This window comes from Diospyros lotus, chromosome 10 (assembly GCF_014633365.1).
Source record: "Diospyros lotus cultivar Yz01 chromosome 10, ASM1463336v1, whole genome shotgun sequence".
Taxonomy (NCBI): Eukaryota; Viridiplantae; Streptophyta; class Magnoliopsida; order Ericales; family Ebenaceae; genus Diospyros; species Diospyros lotus.
Genome location: NC_068347.1, coordinates 6,606,611 through 6,629,832, shown reverse-complemented (window position 1 = coordinate 6,629,832; position 23,222 = coordinate 6,606,611). Strand labels below are relative to the sequence as shown.

The 23,222-nt window shown below is 37.3% G+C and overlaps 1 protein-coding gene across 1 annotated transcript; it reads right to left on the bottom strand.

Moving 5' to 3' along the window:
* Positions 1 to 20,066, bottom strand: LOC127811595 (uncharacterized). The gene is made up of 8 exons (XM_052351597.1): positions 19,589 to 20,066; positions 5,147 to 5,281; positions 4,685 to 4,867; positions 4,435 to 4,496; positions 4,150 to 4,307; positions 1,822 to 1,970; positions 1,571 to 1,714; positions 1 to 313 (listed from the first exon to the last, which is right to left on the bottom strand). The coding sequence occupies exons 1-8, from the start codon at positions 19,982 to 19,984 to the stop codon at positions 125 to 127; spliced, it is 1,416 nt and encodes a 471-aa protein (XP_052207557.1). The 5' UTR covers positions 19,985 to 20,066; the 3' UTR covers positions 1 to 124.
* Between the last annotated feature and the right edge of the window lie 3,156 nt (positions 20,067 to 23,222).

Genomic DNA, 23,222 nt, shown 5'->3' with positions numbered 1-23,222 from the left:
TAATCAAAAGTCACCTATTATTCTAAAGGACTATATATGTATTGTTTACAGGCACATGAAACTGCGCTTGAAAGATCAACAGAGTTTCATCTCATGTTCTCTATATGGAATATAAATATATGTTTTACTTAGGAGATTGATTTAGAACAGAAATCTGACCCGAGTCCCCATTCAACAAGAAAACTTCCAGAGGTACATAAGATGAAGGAGATACAGAGGATGATGGTTCAGATCTGTAGGTGGGTTGCAGTATTTTGCTCCCTTTGGCGCATGGAATAGTGAGAAGACGAGGTCCCGTCCTCATCTGCCAAACCTGCAAGGAGCGCAAGATCAGATCCGTTTAGAAACGCAAATTCTTAAAATGTTCAGAAGATTTAAATGGCACCATCGATAAAGAATAAAACAGTGTTCTCCATAATTCATGTGCATACTCCCAGGAATTTTTTCGAGGTTCAGCAATATCAAAGTTTTTATCATCTGTTTTGTTAATGATTTGCTTGGAATTAGGACTTGTGGAAGGAAAATAAAAGAAATTTACTTAGTTCAACGTAAGAACAATTATGGAAATTTACTTCTTTCAATTTCCCTTCTGTTAAAAAAAAAACTAGTTCCAAAGATAGCCTAACTAACAACGTTTCCAAGGATTAGCCTAAAAGTTCTCCTGTGGGCATTTTTCCAAGAGACCCTATATTTATTAATTTATATATATTCTTAATTGTTCAAAAAGTTGTATTAAAAGTATCTTATATCCACATAATATATTCTACACAAGTCTATACCTATTGTACCATATTTTAGAACATGAGGCATACCACAGGCACAATCCCACTAGTGTAACAATGCATTTCCTAAGACTTTTAGGTATGAAATTCTTGATGCAAAGCATTGTGAATTGCAGCAAATCCTTTTTAACATTAATTGCTAAATTGTATTAATTTTCAGAGTAGCTCATGTTAAAAATCTCACTTCAAGTAGTTATCAATACATTGTTGCCAAAAATGACATCTCCTCTACTTAAAATTTCTTCAAAGGGTTGCTGCTGCTTATATGCACAAGGACATAAATTAACCAGTTTTATCCACAAAGATAAACTTTTGCCCACGCAATTTCAATTAGCTAAACTAGTCATGTATTGAGATTGTTACTATATACAGACCTTATATCAGTTTGTGTACACCGTGTAAACATGTAAAAGGGTCCATTTAACTCTCATATTTATATATAAAAAATTAAAATGCTTGACGTAACCCAGAAAAAAAATAGCTTGATATAGTTATGACACATTCTTTTTACCATCACACATTATTTCTCACAATACCATTTAGAAATAAATCTGAAAATTTGCAGTAAGATTGATCTTGAACTAAGAAAGACTCATTTAAGGTAAAAGGCAAGAGCCTGCTTTGCTCTCATAGCACAAAAATCAGCGTTAAGAAAAAGTCTAATCTAAACAAAAACCATTTGCATATGCTGCTATTTTTGAGATAATAATAGATCCCGAGGCTAGATTCGACACTGAAGCTGAGAGATCAGAAATCCAAGTTAATTTACTAATGCAAAAATTTAGTACCTCAACAATCCCTTTTCGAGGTGCATGAATGGCTAAGCACAGGCAATAATCACCCTTCTCATGTTCATAATAAGCAGAAGTTGGTTCTTTAGTATCTCGATTGACTAGCATTTCCATGAACAGGCAGCTAGCATCACGATATCCCTATTAAAGAAGTGAAGCTAATTAGCTCATAGTAGACAAGGAAAAGAAAAAGAATAAAACAAAAGATGCCAGAGAAGCATTGGATTCAGTGCTTCCTGAGATAATACCTTCCACAACCGAACAACAACAAGTGCCTGAGTGTCTAAAAGCAGTATGCGGCCAAGTGAATCTGTTATTGCTGCCAATGTGCCACTTGGAGATAAGGTTAGATTCTTTCCCTTTCTTGGATGATCCTTCAAACATGTAAGAGGAGAAGCTGCAATGGAGTAACAACAAAATGTAAGTTTTCTTGGTGATTACTGAAGAGAGAGAGAGTAGGATAAATTACTTTTTATTTTTCTGGGAAGTACTGCCTACACTTGATTGAAACAAAGATTGCTTCAAAAGCACTGAATAGTTTCCAAAATTCACCAGTAGTTGGTAAGAATGAGACAATTTTGGAAAGCACTGTGGATAATGAGTGGTCAACAGGCTGGTTAAGTGCTTCTTGGAGATGTGTTGATCATTTAACTGGGGAAGGTTGCTATGAATGAAAGTGAACTGAGGCTGAAGCAGTCTATGGTAGGACAGAGAGAGCTAATAGATATTCTAAGCCAAAGAGCAACAACGGTTATAATATTTCACATTTGAGGCATGGAGGATCTCTTTAGAAGAGTCAGGCCTTTGTAAATTGAAAGAGAACAGTCCAACAACAGGAGTTGGTAGGATGCCCAATACTGAAAGTTGAGCCCATGAGGATATGGTCTGTAGATTCAGTACAAGGGTTGGTAAAAGGGATGAGATGAGAGTTTTGAGCCTATATCAGGTGAGGCTCAGCAGACTGCCTAGACAATACAGCAGGCAGGGCCAGCCCTTCACAGAATTTGAAGCTCATTCCTGGTTCATGGTCTTCAAAATATGGGCTTATGGGGTTTGGACACAGTATTGGCCCATCTGGGCTATCTCAGTAGTTTCCACTGAAATTTCTTTCTTTTGTTTTTTTTCACAAAAAGAACGTTGAGGAACAAAAATCTACAAATAAACACTGTTTATAGAACCATACAATTAAAGCATTATATGATCAAAAATTGAAAGTAACCAAGAAGTGTTGCGTCACTTGTAGAATACACCCATCAGGCAGGCATTTAGAGAGCACATACATTCCATTTTGGTCTTGTGTTTGTGTCCAACACATATTAGACAAGGACATTTTCTGGACACTTCAAGATACACGTCAGGTACACCCATTTTTATTATTATTTTCATTTTTGAACATGTCTAGGACACGTGACAGACATGCATGCCCAAGAGTTGGAGAATTGAAGGACAAGCCAGGATGAGATGTGTGGTAATTTTCGGGGCTGAAATCTTCAAATCTATTAATTTTTTAGGCAAGGACTTAAAGGGACAATTGAGGCTATTTATGTTAAATTGTTAACCATCATTCCATCTGAAAGCTTAAACTATTAGATAGAGGGTTAACTTTACCTTTTATATTATTATTTTTACTCTCATCATGCCCCCTCACATGTGGCCAAGCTTCATTATATAATTGATCCAAACACATGCAACAATCTAAATATTGGGTTAGCGGTGAGGTTAGAACTCAGAACCTTTGCCTACTCTAGTATCATGTTGAATTATTAACGAATTATTAACGATAGTTCTATCTAAAAGTTTAAGGTGTTAAGTAGAGGGTTAACTTTATCTTTTATGTTATTATTTTTACTCTCAACATTTACAATCAACTATAAATAGAGCTATTTTATTCTTTTTCCAGTTTTTTATACATTGAATGTCTTCTATGTTATCTTTTTTTTTTTTTTGCTCAGTGAATCATGTTTATGTTCATTATTTTGGATTTAATAATATCTATATGTCATCATTACAATTATCACATCATTTATTTATTTGAATATCTCAGTCCCCAAGTACACTAAATCCTGTGTGGTCTCTGAAGGCAAAATGCTGAATGCATCAGAAAACATGATTAGAGCTGACAGATAATTCCAGCTGGCAAACAAGACATGTAAGGGGTTGCTCCCTATACTTTTAAACTGATTCATATTATTCATAAACAATGTTCAATGAACTGAAGTTGGAAAGCTGATCAAATTCAAATTGTTGGAGCATTTGAGGCTTAAGTGGAACAACATAGTTGGCATGGGCCCATTCACTCAGATGTCAGTTGAATAACTAGGCTGGTCGTGCCATCTTTTGAGATATGAGGATAAGTGCAACAACATAGTTGGTATGGGCACATTCACTCGGATGTCACATGAATGAAGGTGATGTATTTATAACCACAGATGCTAATACCAAAAGAATTGGTAGAGAATCCAGACAACTCAAATATTTTAAGTTCATCTTGTAAACATTTAGTAGTACAATAAAAAATTTAGTTTAGTCTCCCATTTAATTTGAAAACAACAAACATAAATGGAAATCATTATTACCTTTAGCAAATGATTGGTGTTTTGCCTCTGACCTTTTTGTTGATTTTTGTTCACTGCGCCATATCATTTTTGAAAAAGAGGCTATTGTTGAAAACGTTGCAGGAACAACTTTTGACAGAATAGCTCCCACTAAAGAACCACTTCGGTCCTCTGAAAGTCTTTTTCCAGGGTAAACAAAGTCAAAACATGGTTGCAGAGAAAAATAGAATAGCAATAATGTAAGTGCATCAATAAGAAAGCAAGACTATGATCAGGGTCTATAACGTGAAACCTAGCAATGCTAACCTGAATGCTGAAATAACAGCATCATCTCCAATAGTCACTGCACAGTAATAACGTTGACTTGACTGTGCAACAATAAAAGCAGCTGAATTCAAATAGCAGAATAACTTCAGAGTAACATCAAACAAATATAGAGCCTTCACAGGAATCAAGTAGAAGCAGGCAGCAAGGTGACATCCAAAAAATACTATAGAAGCATGCCACTACTGCATGAAACATGGATATGATCAGATCAAGTAACAGAACCTATCACCTGCAATTCCATCAGTGGAGGTGGCATTATCCCGGTAATTGCTGCATCAGCACATGGGCCATGCTTGCTAACATTCCAGAGCTGGTAAGGTAGTTTTCTATAGGAAATTCCAGGATCATCTGGATCTCTATTTTGATCCCAAAACTGAGGGCGTGTTTCTTGAAACCACTGCTGCAACATACTCTACATGTAAAAAATGAGAAAAAAATAACACATTAGTTCCTAATTAATATAACATTCTAGGGCAATGAAAACAAATAAATTGCTAGGGTTAAGAAACATAAAATATCTGAAAACTTGATTTACTTACACCTTTCTTTTCTCTTCTTTTTCATTTTCTTTTTCTTTTAAAGGAAATAAAAAAAAAGAAAAAACCTTGACAAATTAAGAATAAAAAAAGCATTCCAGAAAGCTAATGTCGACAACAGCTCTTAAAGCTTTAAAGCAAAGAATATCAATTACCGATATGTCTGATCCATCAAAGCGTGCTATTATGCCAGGTATTACAACACAAATTTCCTCAGAGGATGCATCTTGCATGAGATCTCTCTTGGTTACACCGACTCTTAATTTAAGAATTCTTCCAGAATAGACAAACTGTTGGCCACCAAATTAGTTAGTAAGTAATATGATTTTTGTATCATTTGCTAAAAACTAAACAATCTCATGACATATACATACAAACACCACAAATGTTAGAATCACTATTAATTAGAACATATAGCAGAACTGAGAAACAATGTTACACTCTCAAATATAGGGAGGTGGCCAACAGTGAAGCTGTGCCCCAACCTATAGGAGAATAAAATCTTGGTCACTTAAAAAATGAGGAAAAAAGGAGAAGACGAAGGGAAAAAACTGCTTATCTTCCCTGTTTGGTTTTATGGCAGAGAAGGACAAACAGAAAGAAAGAGTCATTTTTTATTATCACTTTCCTTTTGCTTTCTCTCTTATATCCAAACATTTCTCACACAACATGTTTCCTTTCATACCAACCAATGAGAAGTCATTTTTCTTGTTTTCTTCATAACTAAAAGATTAAACCTGTCAAAAGCAAACCTTTTAGGCCATTGCCCAAGAGGGGCTTCTTAAAACACCTGAGAGTCCTAATATTTAATTCTTAATCACTCAAATAAATACAAAACATAATCCCAACAGATCCTTAGTAGCATCCTTGAGACTGTGCTGAACACCCACCCACCCCCCCCCCCCCAAAAAAAAAAAAAAAAAGAAGAAGAAAGAAAAGAGAATCCTGCTAAAGCTTCTCTGACCTCTTGATAAAGGGACCAGAATACAAAAACAGAAAAGGACCATTTGGAAAAATATATGCCCCTTAGAGAGATACTAATTATTTCAAGATGCAATCCTTCTCTCACACCTCTCAACCGCTACTCCAAACTGATTTGTTTCTGAACTTATCTGAGGGAAGCCAAGGATTGGTTGATGGCAGGGAATCAATGCAACAATAAAAAGCAGTAAGCAACTCAATTTTGTCTGCAAAATCCACAGGGATAATCTCTCTCAGCCAAGATAATATACAAGTAAGACACAGGCCCAAACCAGACAAACTCGATCTCAAGATATAAACTTACCCTCTTATCACAAAAATGAAAGGTATTGTTAGCAAAAAGGAGATGAGAAACAGAAACACACCCCTCTATACAAGAACCCATTTGAAAACCAGGGATGCCCCAGCCCCTTCAACCTTACACACCATCAAACTTAAGAGCTTCCGAAAACAACAACAACATATCCAGCCTTTATCCCACTATGTGGGGTCGGCTACATAAATTCTAGACTTCCATGTATTTCTATCTTTTATCATATCCTCATTTAAATCCATATATTTCATATCAAATTTTAATGTCTCTCCTAAAGTCTTCTTGGGTCTAGCTCTACCTCTTTTTGTGACTAATTGTTCCATTTCATCAACTCTCCTCACAGGAGCGTCTCTTAGTCTCCTTCTCACATGACCAAACCATCTTAGTCTAGTCTCTCTCATCTTCTCCTCGATTGGCACTACTCCTACCTTATTACGAATAACTTCATTTCTAATTTTATCCTTTCTTGTATGTCCGCACATCCATCTTAACATCCTCATCTCCGCTACACTCGTCTTTTGCTCATGCTAGTATTTGACTGCCCAACATTCTGAGCCATACAGCAAGACTGATCTTATAACTGTCCTATAAAATTTTCCTTTCAATTTTAATGGAATTTTACCATCACATAACACCCCCGATGCATTTCTCCATTTTAGCCAACCTGCCTTAATTCTATGTGCGACATCCTCATGGATTTCTCCATCTTTTTGAATCACTGATCCCAAATATCGAAAATGGTATTTTCTTTGTAAGATTTGGTTTTCTAATTTTATTATAACATCATCTACTCTTGCATTTTTACTAAATTTGCATTCCATATATTCTGTTTTCTTTCTACTTAATTTAAATCCCTTAGATTCTAAATTGTTTCTCCACAACTCAAGCTTAGTGTTCACTCCTTCTTTTGTTTCATCCACCAACACTATGTCGTCTACAAATAGCATACACCATGGCACATCTGTCTGAATATCTTTAGTGAGTTCATCCATTACTAGGGCAAATAAGTATGGACTTAGTGCGGAACCTTGATGCAGTCCTATTGTAGTTGTAAATGGTTCAGTATCCCCTCCGCATGTTCTGACCCTTGTCTCTACACCATGATACATGTCCTTAAGGGCTTGTATATAGGCTATTTTGACTCATTTCTTCTCTAAAACCCTCCATAATACTTCTCTAGGGACCCTATCATAGGCCTTTTCTAGATCTATAAACACCATATGTAGGTCCTTCTGATGATCTCGATATCTTTCCATTAGACGCCTCAGTAAATATATAGCTTCCGAAACAAGGATAAAAAGAAAGGGGAGAGAGGATTCCTTTGTATCAAACCTCAAGAATTAGAAACAAAACTATTATTGACTCCAATTAACTAATATTAAAAATCTTACAAACAATATGAAAAAATGAATCCAACTTCTCCATCTCAAACCATACCATAGTTGTAAAAAGCTCAAGGCACACTGAGGCGCTAGAGTGCTTAGAGCCTAGGCACGAAATGCAAGGCAAAGGCATGAGCCTTTTGGATGCGAGGTGCACATTTAAAAAATTTATTAAAAAAACTTATACATCATTATTTTCAATATATACCTATAAAGAGGTAAATACAAGCTTATAAACTCATAAATAAAAAATAATTAACACTATTTAACTAAATAATTGGTGTTTAATTGTTTTATCAAATTTCTTCTAAGTTTTTCCGGGTCATTACTGGTTAGATTTTAACAAGTCCATCAAAAAATGTTATGTACTTACCATGCTATGTGTACTTATGTAGTTGTAATTGTAATTGCAAGTGGCAGTAGTAGTAGTAGTGGCAATAGTAAATACAACATAATTTGGTTAGAGCTCTAGTGGATTGTACTCGAGTAGAGCATAAGGATGTAGTACATAAGCGGTTATCAGCTTTGGGCAGGAACTTACGTACGCAGGGAAGGTTATAAATTGTAGCCTACCCCACTTTGGGAAGCATCTAGATTGTTAATGAAATATTCTTGAATTCCCTCTCCAATCCCCCCTCTCTCTCTTTCTACAATTCTACCTTCTCTTTCTCTCTCATTTTCCTTCAGGATTTCTCTCAATTCCTCTATAATTTCTATCAATTCAAAGGAGATCCAAATTGATCATTGCCAGATCCCTTAGGATTTAACAAAAAAATAACAAAAAATTTACATCTGCATGTCAGTGTGAGGCACACCTTAGTGCTTAGGTGCAAGCCTCATAAAGCGAGGCACCCTCAACCGAGCCTTGAGCCTAGGCATGTATAGGCATGCCTTAGGCACACATTTGACAACTATGAACCAAACCTTGTTTCTCAAACTATAGATAAGGAAACTCCAATTAACATGGTCTTACACTTTTCCAACATCAAGTTTACAACCAAGACCAAAGGTGGAACTCTTAATTCTAGAATTTTAACACTTACTAGCCATGGAAGCTACATCTAGAATTCATTGCTCCCTCACAGAAGCATTTTGAAATAAAGATAAGTGCTATAAGTAATAGCGCCCAAATTTCTCAAGAAAAGAGCTTTAGTAAGTAATTTATGGGTTTTTCTATCACGTGTCCTACAAGCACAGGAGGCAAATGTTTTTGGGATGTTTCAAGCAAATTAATGTTCCTAACCACATTTGCCCCCAATGAACTAGTCACCACTTGTCACAACATTGCACGGACAAAGAAAAAATAAGCTTAATAGGAGATATTAAATGCTACCTATCATATGCCCTTGGGGGTATTTTACAAAGACAAACAATAAGACTAAGTGGACAAAAATTCTTACAATCGTCAAAAGTACCTACCTCAAAAGTAACAATAAAAACATATCAAGCCTTAATCCCATTGTGTGGTGTTGAATCTCACAAGTTTTACGCTTCTTGTGACCTACCTAACAAAATCCTCTTCTTTTATTCAGGTTTCAGACCAACTATAAACAGGAATCCATAGGCATTGTTAAAAAATGAAAACAAAAAAGTAATTTTAAGATGTTTTTCAATGACTCATCAAAATCACTAAAGGATGCCCATTGTCCCCATGCCTATTCATCATATGTACAGAGGTCCTCTCAACTACTCTATGCCAGCAGGAAGCAAAAGGACATATCAGGGATCTCAAATTATCCCCCCAATTAACTAGTATCTCACCTGTTTTTTGCTGATGATAGTTTGTTATCTGTAGGTGCTAATGAGCAAAATGTAACCTGCATCCAACAAACCCTGGCAGATGATAAACTTCGACAAATCCTCCGTCTTTTTTAGCTAGAATACTCTAATGGATGTGAGACAACCTATTTGGAACCTGCTACATGTTCAAGACATGGACCTCAATAGCCAATATCTTAGGATGTCATCTTTCATTGGTCAGTCAAGGAGGCATATCTTCAATGCCCTAAAGGACAGAATCTGGAAGCTTATATCTGGGTGGAATGAGAAAATGTTGTCTGTTGATCGGAAAGAAATTCTTATTAAGGCAGTTGCCCAGGTGATCCCAACGTATGTGATGTCATGCTTCTTGTTGCCGATGTCTAACTGTAAAGACTTGGATTCTGTGTTGCAAATTTCTGGTGGGTTAAACTCCGGATAAGAAAAGAATGCACTGGGTGAAGTGGGCATCTCTATGTACAGCTAAGGTGTCATCTTTCATTGGTCAGTCAAGGAGGCATATCTTCAATGCCCTAAAGGACAGAATCTGGAAGCTTATATCTGGGTGGAATGAGAAAATGTTGTCTGTTGATCGGAAAGAAATTCTTATTAAGGCAGTTGCCCAGGTGATCCCAACGTATGTGATGTCATGCTTCTTGTTGCCGATGTCTAACTGTAAAGACTTGGATTCTGTGTTGCAAATTTCTGGTGGGTTAAACTCCGGATAAGAAAAGAATGCACTGGGTGAAGTGGGCATCTCTATGTACAGCTAAGGTGCAAGGAGGGATGGGCTTTCTGTCTCTCATGGACTTCAACAAGGCCATCTTAGCTAAACACGGGTGATGACGGCTATGACACCCAGATTCTCTTATGGCTGGAGTACTGAAAGGAAGATATTATCCGAGGTGCTCCTTTCTTCAAGCTCCCCAGGTTCAAACCCATCTATGATATGCTGGAGTATTTGGTTGGCACAAGCACTGCTTGAAAAGGGATTCGTTGGGGGATGGGAATGGTGCAATTATCAGTATTTCCGAGGATAAGTGGATCCCTCACCCTCACACTTTTCACCCAATCTCTCGGTCTCAGTCACTCTCTCATGACACCTTGGTATCTGATGTAATTGATATAGACTTGAAGCAGTGGAATGAGCCTCTAATTAGATCAAAATTCCTGGATATTGATGCAGAACAGATTCTGCAAATTTTGCTTTGTTCAACATTCCCGAATGATGCTCTTATTTGGAATTATATGAAGGATAACGAGTAGTAAGTGCAAAGCGGGTATCATCTCCAGTCATTTGCTCAGATGCTTCAATATGCTGCTTCTTCAAGTGGGGCAGGCACAAACCAATTACACAGCTACATGCTTTGTGCAATGCTGATCAAGAGACAACTATGCATCCTTTCAAGGAGTGTTGTGTTGCTCAACAGGCTTGGCGAGAAATGGAACTTCCATTGCCCCAATCTTCCTGATCCAGCACTTTCATGGAGTTTTTGATCACTTGTTTCACTATGGAGGTTATGGGCTATTCGTAGTTCTCAGGCTCACCCAGGGTCTGCTCTATCGCTGACCAGTGTGGCTGAGTATCCCAAACACTATGTTGCTGCTATTATTGAGGCAAACTCTAGCCTGCTAACACCCGTCCCTGTGGGTCCTCCAAGATGGAAGCCTCCCCCATTGGGCTTGTACAAGGTGAATTTTGATGGTGCCCTTAATACTCGCATGAGGGTGATGGCTGCGAGATCTATCAGAGATTCTTCGAGTTGTTTGATTGCTGCTACTGCTACTGCTACTGCTACCTTTTTGTGCTGATGCTGATGCTGTTTAAGCGGCTAGAGCATCACTAGGAATAAAGTTGGTGTTGTGGTTGGACATTTTCGACTTCCAGTTAGAGGGTGAATCCTTGGTGATAATCACTTCTCTTTACCAGCACTCACATTCCCTGGCTTCATATGGGAACTATATCGACTCCATTTGGATTGATCTGGAGGTAACTCACTGTACGGACTTCAGGAAGGTTGGGAGAGGAAACAATAAATTGGCACATCTACTTGCTCAGTTACGTACTAAAATGGATAATTCCCAGATTTGGAGGGACGATTACCCCCCATCTGTTTGGCCAATTGTTTTGGAGGATTCTGGTTTTTAATTAAACAATTCTTTTGATTAAAAAAAGTCATTCTTGGAAAAAGATCTCTCAATCCACTCTTGTCAGGCAATGGAGAAAGACTTAAAATCAGAGAGACTAAATCGAAATCTCTGAACAACTGTATTGGTAAATGATTATTGGTAACTTTGATATCCCTGACTTTGGCTTCCAACTAATTTATCCAAAAGAATCCTTCAAACCTCTCTCTTGAGGAAAACTCTAGGTAGTCTCTCATCCAAAGACCTACAACCTACTAGCTTTCTCATCCAACTCATAATATCTTCAAGAATATGATTATCTTTAAAAAAATCTCACCACGAACACCCTTATTCTGATTCTTATGTTCAATTTAAACAACCTCAGATCACCAATTGAAAAATCAAGAATTAGAAAACTTGTATCTCCCCCGCAATTTTAACAAAATCAATAAGCCACAAATTTCCAAACTGAAGGGAGAAGGATCAGAACACATACCCCCACTGTCTGAAAGAATAAGAGAGTGATTAGATAAAATTATAGGAAAAGACAAAGTATTAGTATCCATTAATGTGTCATCCAAGAAACAATTTTTGTAGTCAAAAGAAAAAAAGAAATTCATTAATATGGAGCACATAGACATTCTCTCCCAATCTAAACCACGTGAAAACACCCCCTTCCAAAGGAAGATCATTCAAATCATTAAAGAGATGAAATTCACACACCCCCAACCTCTAATTACACAAGTGGATATAGTTAAAATTATCCCCAATCTCTCCTATCCCTACTCACATATGGGCCATACACTCCCATAAAAACCCACTTAAATCATCATCAACATTTCTAGACTTGCATGAAATAAAAAAAGAACCTGAAGTGAACTGCTTTTTAAATAACCTACTGTCTCATAAAACTAAAGTGCCTCCTGTAGAACCTGAGGTGTCTAATGACTTCCTCAAATACTTTTAACAATACCTAAAGGAGAAGGATCAAATTTAGTATCTCAAGACAAACTACATCCCCTTTTAATTTCTCAACACATGATTTAATCAAAGCTCTCTTAGTTGGTCATTGAGACCCAACACATTCCAAGATATGAGATACACCTTGATGAAGTCAGAAGCTCAATGGCATCCCACTTAAAAAGTAAATTCTTTCTAAAAGAATAAGAACCTAATTTAATTTTCCTTCTCAATTTTTTTTCAAAAAGACTCAAGGCCCCAGACTCAGAACCATTGATATAAAAAATATTCTAACTTACTAATTTTTCTTAAAACCAACTCTAACATCTCTCTCCATTTGAGCCAAAACCAAAAGGCTTAAGAAGCCTGAAGAATCACTCACACCATCATTTACCAACAAACCCCACTAGATAACCTTTAGGCTTTATTTACAGAAAAAAAAAACCTTTAGGCTCTAGAACTGCCAGCACCAACCTTATCAACAGCTGCCTGATTAGAGAGTTGTCTACACACTTCTCAAAACAACAAAACAGGCTTTTTAGTATAATATGTTGTGCCTAAATTAGACTTGAACATAAACATGCTCAAAATGAACTCTGCACAAGTGGCTTGGATTGAAAGAAAGTTGTCTACAACCCAAACGAAAGAATGATCATGTGGCTTATTCCCAAGCAGTCCACATGGTGGTGCTGTTGACACCAGATGAAGAGGATGATTTGTCATGTTTCCAAAGGAAAATTGAGCCAACCAATCATGAGACTCACCTAACATCAACCTAGAGGCAGGGCTGTCCAACAAAAATGGACCCACCACTCTCCTATCAAGTACCAACTCTGGAGTAAGATTCCACCAAGATTCATTTCAATAAAAGATTACCCGACTCTAACCTTAAAAGAAACTAGAGTGTTCCCTATATTGCCTCTCATGAACAAACACAGCCAATAAAAAAATGTTTTTTTTTTTTTTCTTTTCTTGCTGGTTCAAACATTTGTTTCAATGTAACTTATATCTCCAATTGCTCTAATGACTGCATTGTCCAGAGATTGACTACAATGCCAAGTACCCTAATCCGAACCTGATCCACTTTACACTATGTAGCAAGAACACCCCAAAGCCAAAGGCCACCTGAAACAAGCAGAAAAAACTCTCTTGCTTGATTAATTCTCACGAAAAGAAGAGCAGAAAATATATACACAATACATCCTTATCTTTTCTCCCATAAAGTAGGAGATGAGATAGGATATTTTATCTCCTAAATATTAGGATATTCTATCTCCTAACTTATAGAGACTAATTTAAACTTTAAAATACAAGTTTACAATATTTAAACTATAAGACTAAAGGCCTTATCCATTGGTTAACAATCTTCAAATTTGAATTTCTCTTCCTCGTCCAACACTCTGCCTCAAGTTGAGGAGTAAATGCACGTCATCCCCAGCTTGCCAATTAGAAATTCAAAACCTGGTCTTACCATTGCTTTGGTGAGCACATCTACTACTTGATCAGTGGTAGGAATATAAGACAAGACTATCCCTCCTTCAATCTCTCGTTTTATAAAACTTCGGTCTATCCTAACATGTTTCATGCGATCATGTTGGATAGGATTCTTCACTATGCTTATTGCTAACTTACTATCACTGTATACCCTTGTAGGTTGAACCAAGGGTATCTTTAGGTCTCCAAAAAACCTTTCTAGTCAAATTACTTCACACATTCCTTGAGCAATAGCTCGAAACTCTGCCTCAACACTACTACGGGCTACCACTGATTGTTTTTTACTTCTCCATGTCACCAAATTTCCCCACACCTTGGTACAATATCCAATTGTTGATTTGTTGTCTTCACTTGATCCTGCCCAGTTTGCATCCACAAACCCCTCAATTCCTCTTTCCTTTGTCTTCTGAAACATCAACCCCTTTCCAGGGGTTCCTTTTAGATATCTTAGCACATGAAACACGGCATCCATATGTCTCTGTGTAGGAGAATGCATGTATTGGCTTATTTTACTTACTGCGTAGGCTATGTCAGGCCTAGTAAGAGACCAGTAAATCAACCTCCCTACCAACCGTCGGTACTTCTCTTTATTCACAGGGACATCATCTTCTTCTTCTCTTGATTTCCATCCTTTATCTAATGGAGTTCCAGTAGGTCTAAAAGCCATCATCCCGGTGTCCTTTAGCAAATCTATGGTGTACTTCCTTTGTGAGATAAATAATCCTTCTTAACTTCTAGCAGCCTCCATACCTAAGAAGTATTTCATAAGCCCGAGATCTTTGACTTCAAATTTGGATTTTAGCTGCTTCTTTAAGGTCTCAATCCCTTGTATGTCATCACCTGTAACAATTATATCATCAACATAAACAATTAGAATAGATTTCCTTCCATTTTCCAAGGATTTTACAAATAATGTGTGATCGGCTTGTCCTTGTTGATACCCAAATTGAATTAAGGTCATGTTGAACTTTTTGAACCAGGCCCTAGGTGATTGCTTCAACCCATATAGAAATTTCTTCAGCTTGCAAACCTTGCCTATACTAGCCTCCCTTTCAAAACCTGGTGGTACTTTCATGTATATTTCCTCATCCAAATCACCATTAAGAAATGCATTTTTAATATCAAACTGATATAGTGGCCAATCTAAGTTTACAGCAATTGAAAGGATTACCCAGATCGAATTTAATTTTGCCACAGGAGCAAAAGTCTCCTCATAGTCTATCCCATAGGTTTGAGTAAATTCTTAGGCCACCAATCGAGCTTTATATCTCTCCACACTGCCATCAGCTTTGTGCTTTACTGTAAATACCCATTTGCACCCAACTATTTTCTTTTCTAAGGGTCTTCTCACTATATCCCATGTTCTATTATCCACCAATGCCTTCATTTCCTCCATAATAGCTGCTTTCCATTTCGGATCCTACATTGCTTCTTGAACATCTTTTGAAACAACTATATTGTCAACTTTAGCAATGAAACCTCTGAACTTAGGAGATAATTTTTGATAGGATATTTTGCACAGGACCTTACCCCCTTCCACAGGGCTATTGGCATTGCCCAATCTAGCCCATCCTCAGGAACTGTCTCACTGTTAGCATCATGTGTTGGTCTGAAAGTTTATGTGCTATCTCTGGTTATTTCCTTTCCAAAGCTGCAATCATCCTTTGATGGACCAGCTTTTGGTAGAGATGATTGGCATTGCTGCTGCTCCGTTTGGTTCCTTGGTCATCGGGAATAGACAAACTTAGGTTCAGCAGCTGAGTTAATTTGTGGCTGAGAGGAAAACTGACCAGAACAATGGTCAGATGTTTCTAAATCAGCTGATTTTGACTCAAAGGCTATTTCAGGGGCTGCTGGAACTGTTTCATGAAGGGATTCCACTGGCAGTGTATTGTCATAGGTAATGATTTCTCTCCCTTGAGAATACACTGGCAATGACAGTGGAGGGGGTATAGGCACAGATGGGTTGGACTGATAGAATGAGATATTTTCATAAAATGTGACATCAGTGGAAATGTAATACTTGTGGGTCATAGGGCTGTAACACTTGTATCCCTTTTGGGTAGGTGAATAACCAATAAAAAGACATTTTAGGGCCTTAGGATCAAGCTTAGTCCGAGATGTGATGTGGTTGTGAACATAGACAACACAACCAAACACCTTAGGTTCAAGAGATTGTAAGAGAGGAGCATGAGGATATATAGCACAAAGGGTCTCAAGGGGTGTTTGGAATTTCGATGTCTTGGAGGGAAGACGATTTATGAGATAGGCAGCTGTAGGAACAGCCTCCCCCCAATAGGAATTAGGGACATGAGTGGTGAACATCATAGCCCTAGCAACTTCTAAGAGATGCCTATTTTTTCGTTCAGCCACTCCATTTTGTTGTAGTGTGTATGGGCAAGAACTTTGATGCAAAATCCCATGGTCAAGAAGGTAATTATTTATGTCATGAGAAAAATATTCCCTCCCATTATCAGTCCTAAAAATATGAATAGAGACTTGAAACATGTTCAAAACAAACTTGTGAAACCATTTAAAAATATTGCTAACTTCAGATTTCTTTTTCATAAGATATACCCAACAAGCCCTAGAATGGTCATCTATGAAAGTTATGAACCATCTAGAGCCCGAAACATTTGGGAATTTAGAAGGACCCCAAATGTCACTATGAACCAAGTGGAATGGGGATGAGGGTTTATACGGTTGAATGAAATGATGAGCTTTAGATTGTTTAGCAAGAGTACATTGCGCACATGAAAGATTGTGATCTTTATTAATGAAGAATTGAGGATACAAAAATTTTAGGTAAGGAAAACTAGGGTGTCCTAAACGTTTATGCCATAACATAGCTTTGGCATTTGAGTTAACATTTAGAACAACTTTATTTGAACAAAATGGGTTTAAAGGACTTCCTTTCAACCAATAGAGACCATCCTTAGCTTCAGCACTGCCAATCATCATCCCCAAAGCTTGGTCCTGAAATAAACAAAAAGATGATAAGAAGATTACTTTGCAGTTCATGTCCTTGGTAATCCGATTTACAAACAACAAATTGTAGCTTAATCCTGGTACATATATGACTGAATTGAGTTTCAAGTTAGAGACACAAACTTTCCCAAGTCCTATTGCAGGTGCAGTAGACCCATATGCCATAGATATCTCAATCATTGTTTTACATTGCCTATATTCAGTCATACAATCCATAGAACTAGCCATATGATCGGATGCCCCAGTATCTATTATCCATACATCCTTAGAAATCTGTTTTGACATAAATGAGCAGTGAGGATTACCTTGTAAAGCAACTGATCCAGTAGGTTGATGATTAGAAGACCTGATTGAGTTTGTACCTTGGTTTAGCAGCCTGTATAGGGTTTGGATTTGTTCCTTTGACAGATTTAGATCTGTTTTTGATCCCTTTTCCACTGATTTTGGTCCACTCTCTCCGGATGTGGTAGTCATATAAGCTGATCTGGTGCCTTCTCTCTTATTCTTTAGTTTCCAGTTGGCTGGTTTTCCATGGATCTTCCAACATGTCTCTCTTGTATGATATGGTCTCTTGCAATGATCATACCATTGCTTCTCTCTCCCAGCATTCTTTTGAACAAAATCTCCTTGTCTAACAGTGGCTAGGGCAGACTGTTGATGGGATAGGTCATCAGCAGATTGAAGCATTACTTTGCGTCGGCTTTCTTCTCGCCTAACTTTTGCAAATACTTCTCTTAAACTGGGCAAAGGTTTAGTACCTAAAATTCTGCCACGCACTTCATCTAAATCACTGTTAAGTCCATGGAGGAAATCAAATATCCGGTCTTTTTCAACCATCTTATTATACTTAATGCTATCAGCCACATTCCCCCTAGTTATAGTATAGAATAAATCCATCTCATGCCACAATTCTACCAAAGTATTAAAATAATCTGTAACATTCAGATTACCTTGTCTGGTATTTCTTATGGCTGACTTGATTTCAAAAATTTGAGATGAATTCTCCAAATCTGAGTACATCTCTTGCACCGAATCCCAAATCTCCTTGGCTGATTTGTGAAAGAGGTATGTCCTTCCAATCCTGGGCTCCATGGAGTTTATCAACCAAGCCATTATGGTTGAATTTTCTGCCTCCCAAGTTCCATATGTGACTGTTGTCGATGGAGGAGCAGGGGTAGCACCGGTTAAATAGCCTGATTTTCCCTTTCCCTTGATCACCAATAAAACGGATTGAAACCATTTCCTAAAATTACTCCAATTTAGCTTATGGTGAGTAATTTGCAACGGATGGTTGTCGATTGAATGGCTAGACAGGTTTGGGAAAGATTGAGAGGTAGCCGAGAGATGAATCGGACCTGGAGAACTGGTGGCTAAAGCTTCTGTGAGACTAGGGTTTTGATTTGTATCGCCCATGATTTTTAGGAAACTAGCAATCGACTGAGATAGACTAGAGATTTTTCCTTGGCTCTGATACCATGAAACAAGCAGAAAAAACTCTCTTGCTTGATTAATTCTCACGAAAAGAAGAGCAGAAAATATATACACAATACATCCATATCTTTTCTCCTATAAAGTAGGAGATGAGATAGGATATTTTATCTCCTAAATATTAGGATATTCTATCTCCTAACTTATAGAGACTAATTTAAACTTTAAAATACAAGTTTACAATATTTAAACTACAAGACTAAAGGTCTCATCCATTGGTTAACAATCTTTAAATTTGAATTTCTCTTCCTCGTCCAACACCACCATTTCAGTCTTAAAAAATCTAGCAAGATTTCAGAATCTATTTCTTCACTTACCAAGAGAAACAAGAAAAGAAAGAAGGCTTTACATGGATCTTTATACTCCACCTTTAGGGGAACTTTCCACCCGGCTTCTAACAATTTCTTCATTTTCTTTTCCAAAGGAACGGCTCCCAACCAGTCTATAGCTCTCCAATCAAGCAAAAATGCAAAATTTCAACATTAACTTACAAGACTCAGCTTCAGCTGTTACTTGCAGGTCCACATCATTTGCCACCAAATAATCTTCATGCCAAAAACCAATCGCGAAGGAATGATAGCAACTTGAAGAATCACATTGTCAACAAGGAAAAACAAGTAGAAAAAGGGAGAAACCTTCCCTATATTCTGCCTTTAAATTTTCAAACTAAACGAGGGGAGAGGGGAGCTTGAGAAGAGCTGTTAAGATTTATTCATAAAATGGAAAACAGAACCTCCTTCCATCCACTTTGTCATCTCAAATTTTGTCGCTTTGTCCTTCAATCGAAGTCCCATTATTCACTGTTGCCCTGCACTACATTTTTTAGTCACAATTGGGTTCAGAATTGTTACGTTCCCCATCTTTCTGCATTACACGGCTGCATATCAAGGTTTGGATAAAATGGCGAGATTAGTTGTCCATAATCTGTTGCCACTATAAAATAAGAACTTAAATTTGGTATTTCAGTGATATCAAAATCGTGTTAGGTTTATATCCATTCAACAAAATTGAGAACAGGCATCGAACGCCTGCAAATAGATTCAATTACACATATCCATTAGATGGTAATGTATAACGTGGAAACAGTCGGTGTGGATTTAGGAAACCTGCTTGTGAATAAGATGGCCTTGAAGAGAGTAAATCAGCAAGTAGCCGCAAGAGGTGCCGACGGCGAGAACTCGAACTTCGCGGAACACCAGCCACTCAACTGCAGATATGTACTCGGCCTCGATTGGGGAGAGGGTGGGGCGGATCTTGTTAACGCCGGCGGCGGCCGATTCATAATGATGACGGATCTGGTAATGGGATTGGGATTGGGACCACCAGTCTAGGGCGACGACGAGGACCTGGGAGCGGTCGGCGACGGCGAGAGAGTTGGTGGCGAGGGCGGTGCGGATGTTAGGATTATCGACCAGCCACCCATCCTTTCCGGCGCCAAGTTCCCGGAGATTATCCCAGCGGCCGATGCAGCCCAATTCCGTCGTGTGGTTCCGGCGAGCCATTTTCGTTGATCTCAGACCATGATGGAGATCGATTCAGTTTCCAGCTCTCCGCTTTCTCGACAGAGGCGTGCCTATACGGAAAGAGAGGAATTCATAATTAACTTAAAATAGATGTACAAAATTATTTATATCATTTTCACGAGAAAAAAATATTTTCATAATTATATTCTATAACTGCTTTAATGTAAGATATCTAAAATATTCTTAATAAAATTTTAAAATAAAAAACTTATATTATCCTTAATTTCATTTAAAAAAAATATCAGTATTTCTTTCACATTATATTTTTTTCAATATTCACGTTTTGACTTTTTTTATTGTCGAAACCACCCAAACTCAACCATTCTTCTTACATTTAAAATTTTGTTTATTGAGTCATTCAAACTTCTTCATCAACCACAACTATGATCTCATTAAAACTACATTCACTAAGTTCTTTCTCTCCAACAAGCATTCTCAATCGATCTGACGGTATCGATTATGATTTGTTTTGTTTTTCAATTATTTTTATTTTTGTGTTCACATTACTTATTCGCTTCCATGGTAACGCTCGTGTGGGACATTTATAACATCTCACATCGAGTGATAGGAAGAACCGGAACAATTTACTTGATGGGTCTACATGAACTTCCCAGGGGGGTCACCCATCCCTGGATTACCCCAGGTCAAGCACGCTTAACTTGGGAATTCTTTGCCAACATTCAGCCCAAAAGATATCCAGCTGGTGTTGTTTCCTTTCTTACACTATCCTCGATATATATTAACTTCTCTGGGCTCTCGAGGTATTACAACATTAACTTGTATTTAGCATCGTTGTATATTTGAAAAATAAGGCGTTATAGTTGATAACAGAGCTAGAATATAAGATGATGATTTAGCTCTTCATTTGACTAACCCTAAGGATATTTTGAGGTTTCATGATGACAAGATGGGTTATGTGGCTACTTGGGGGATTATAAAGTAGTGATATGGGATGTTTATGGTATATAATGTCACTAATCTTTGAGTCTCTTGGTGGCAAGATAAGTCGTGTAGCAATTTTGGGAGATATAGATGAATGTCAACATGATTGGATGAGTAAGTTGAATGAGATATGATGTCTATCCAATGCTACTAACTTTGAGGTTCCTTAATGACAGGACATATTATATGGTTATTTTTGGGGACCCTAGGAGGTAAAATGATGAAATGAGACGTTTATTTGATGTTACTAATCTTTGTGGCTTTGATGTCAGGATAAGTTACATGGCTATTTTGGGGAGACATGTAATACCGTAAGTCATTATAAATAAATAGTATATTGGTTTAATTAAATTATGTTTATATGATATGTAATTAAATTATTTAATTAAGATAAGATGATACCAGAAATAATATAAGTATGTGACCTTAAAGAAATTATAGAATTTTAAGATAAATAATTATTTTATTTAGTGGTTATATATATAATTTAGTATGTATGTATATGGTATACAATTTATTATATATGTATGTATATAGCTAGATATGTATGTATACATGTAATATATGTATGTATATATATATAAAAAAAATCTGAAAAATCTGGATTTTTGCAGAGCAGCGCGCGGCCAGAGCATGGCCGCACCTACAATCGGCCATCAGGAAGAGGGGGGCATTTAATGCCGAAGTGACACCGGAATGGTCTCTAGGACGCGTGGCCGTCCATGATAGGATGGGTTGCGTCGGATTTGGGCTATAAATAGTCATGTTCAAGTGAAGCAATACATCCGAAAGTTTCAAAGCTTAAATCGGGCTTTCGAGGTAGTGTTTGAGAGATTTGAGAGCGGGGTTTTAGTCCTTGCTTCGTGGGCAACGTTTCTGGAGCATTTGGTGGCCAACAGAGCAGTGAAGAGGGAGATCCAAGCATCGCCGGAAAATCACAACTTCGCAGGAGCCGAGCCTTCAAACGAAAAATCAAAGTACATATTGTGTTTTTTTCTAAAATTTAAGGCCATAATTGGGTTCAGGAGGTCGAAATTAAGGAAGAGAGAAGCTTCTTTCGAAGCTTGGAGGCTCGGCATCATCGCTGGCGGTGAGAAGGCCGCTGGAGAAGACGAACCAGGCAAGCGCATGGCTGCACGCGCCCGCGAGTGGGAAGAAGGCGCGTGCCTTTCATGCGCCCGCAAGAAAAAAGAAAAGAAAAGAAAAGAAAAATAAAAATAAAAGAAATAAAATTTTGTAAAAATTTTATTTAAATTTGGAATGTTGTTTATGACTTATTTTGTGAAAAAAAATTCTGGAAAATGCTAATTTTATTAATTATTTAAGTGATTTTTCTATTATGGAAATAAAGAAAAAATTGGGATTTTAATTTGGAAAATTCCAAGAAAAATTTCAGAAAGATAGAAGTATTAATTAAGAGATATTAGTGAAGAGAAATTGAATAATATGAAATTCTAGATAATTGTTATGTAATTGTTATTTATTTAAGGAATTTGGTTATTATGGAAATAAGGGAAAAATAGGAATTTAGGTTGGAAAATTTCAAGAAAATTCCAGAAACTTAGAAATATTAGATAAGGAATTATAGAGAAGAGAAATTAGGCTTTATTGAAGTCTAGATGATTTTTATGAAATTTGTGGAGAAATAAGGCTTAAATATATATATATATATATAGAAATTATGGAAAATAGTGAACTGATAGTCAAAAATTTAAATTGATGTTTTTAGGAGCTCTTGAGGGCAAGAAAATTGAGAAATAGCCGCTCGGCATGATTTTCGAGACTGACACGTCTTTCGAGGCAATTTAGTGGTGAGTGTACCGTTCAAGACTAGTACAATTATATCTTTAAGAATGATTACATCATATTGACATACTATGAAATGTATCCATCACGTAGATTGCATCCATGACATGACTATGAATTGCAAAAATACACGTTGATGTCATTGACCACTCGCATATGAGGCCATAAGGAGTATGAACTGGCACCGCTGCCTTACCAATGGTGCACCCATACACCCCGGCTTCGATAGAGGTGGCCGCTAAAATGGTAGGCAGCATGGGGGTGCTGTTGACACCTACGAGGTAAGACATTGTATACACACATGACATGGCATTATGTACCCTTACTTAGATGATTCATCATCTAACTTGGGTTTTCGCCCCTGGAACATTCAACGTTCCAGTCGGGACTTGCAGAGATAATTCCGAGATTGGTGATGAGTAGTGACGCGAGACGTCAAGATGCGAGTAAATGTACCATGTTATGTTGT

Coding starts and splice junctions, on each gene's coding strand:
- LOC127811595 (XM_052351597.1), bottom strand. CDS start 19,984: ATGGCTCGCCGGAACCACACGACGGAATTGGGCTGCATCGGCCGCTGG. Junction 5,282..19,588: donor GCCATCTTATTCACAAGCAG/GTTTCCTAAATC, acceptor GGTGGCCAACAG/TTTGTCTATTCTGGAAGAAT. Junction 4,497..4,684: donor CTCCACTGATGGAATTGCAG/GTGATAGGTTCT, acceptor ATTGTTGCACAG/TCAAGTCAACGTTATTACTG.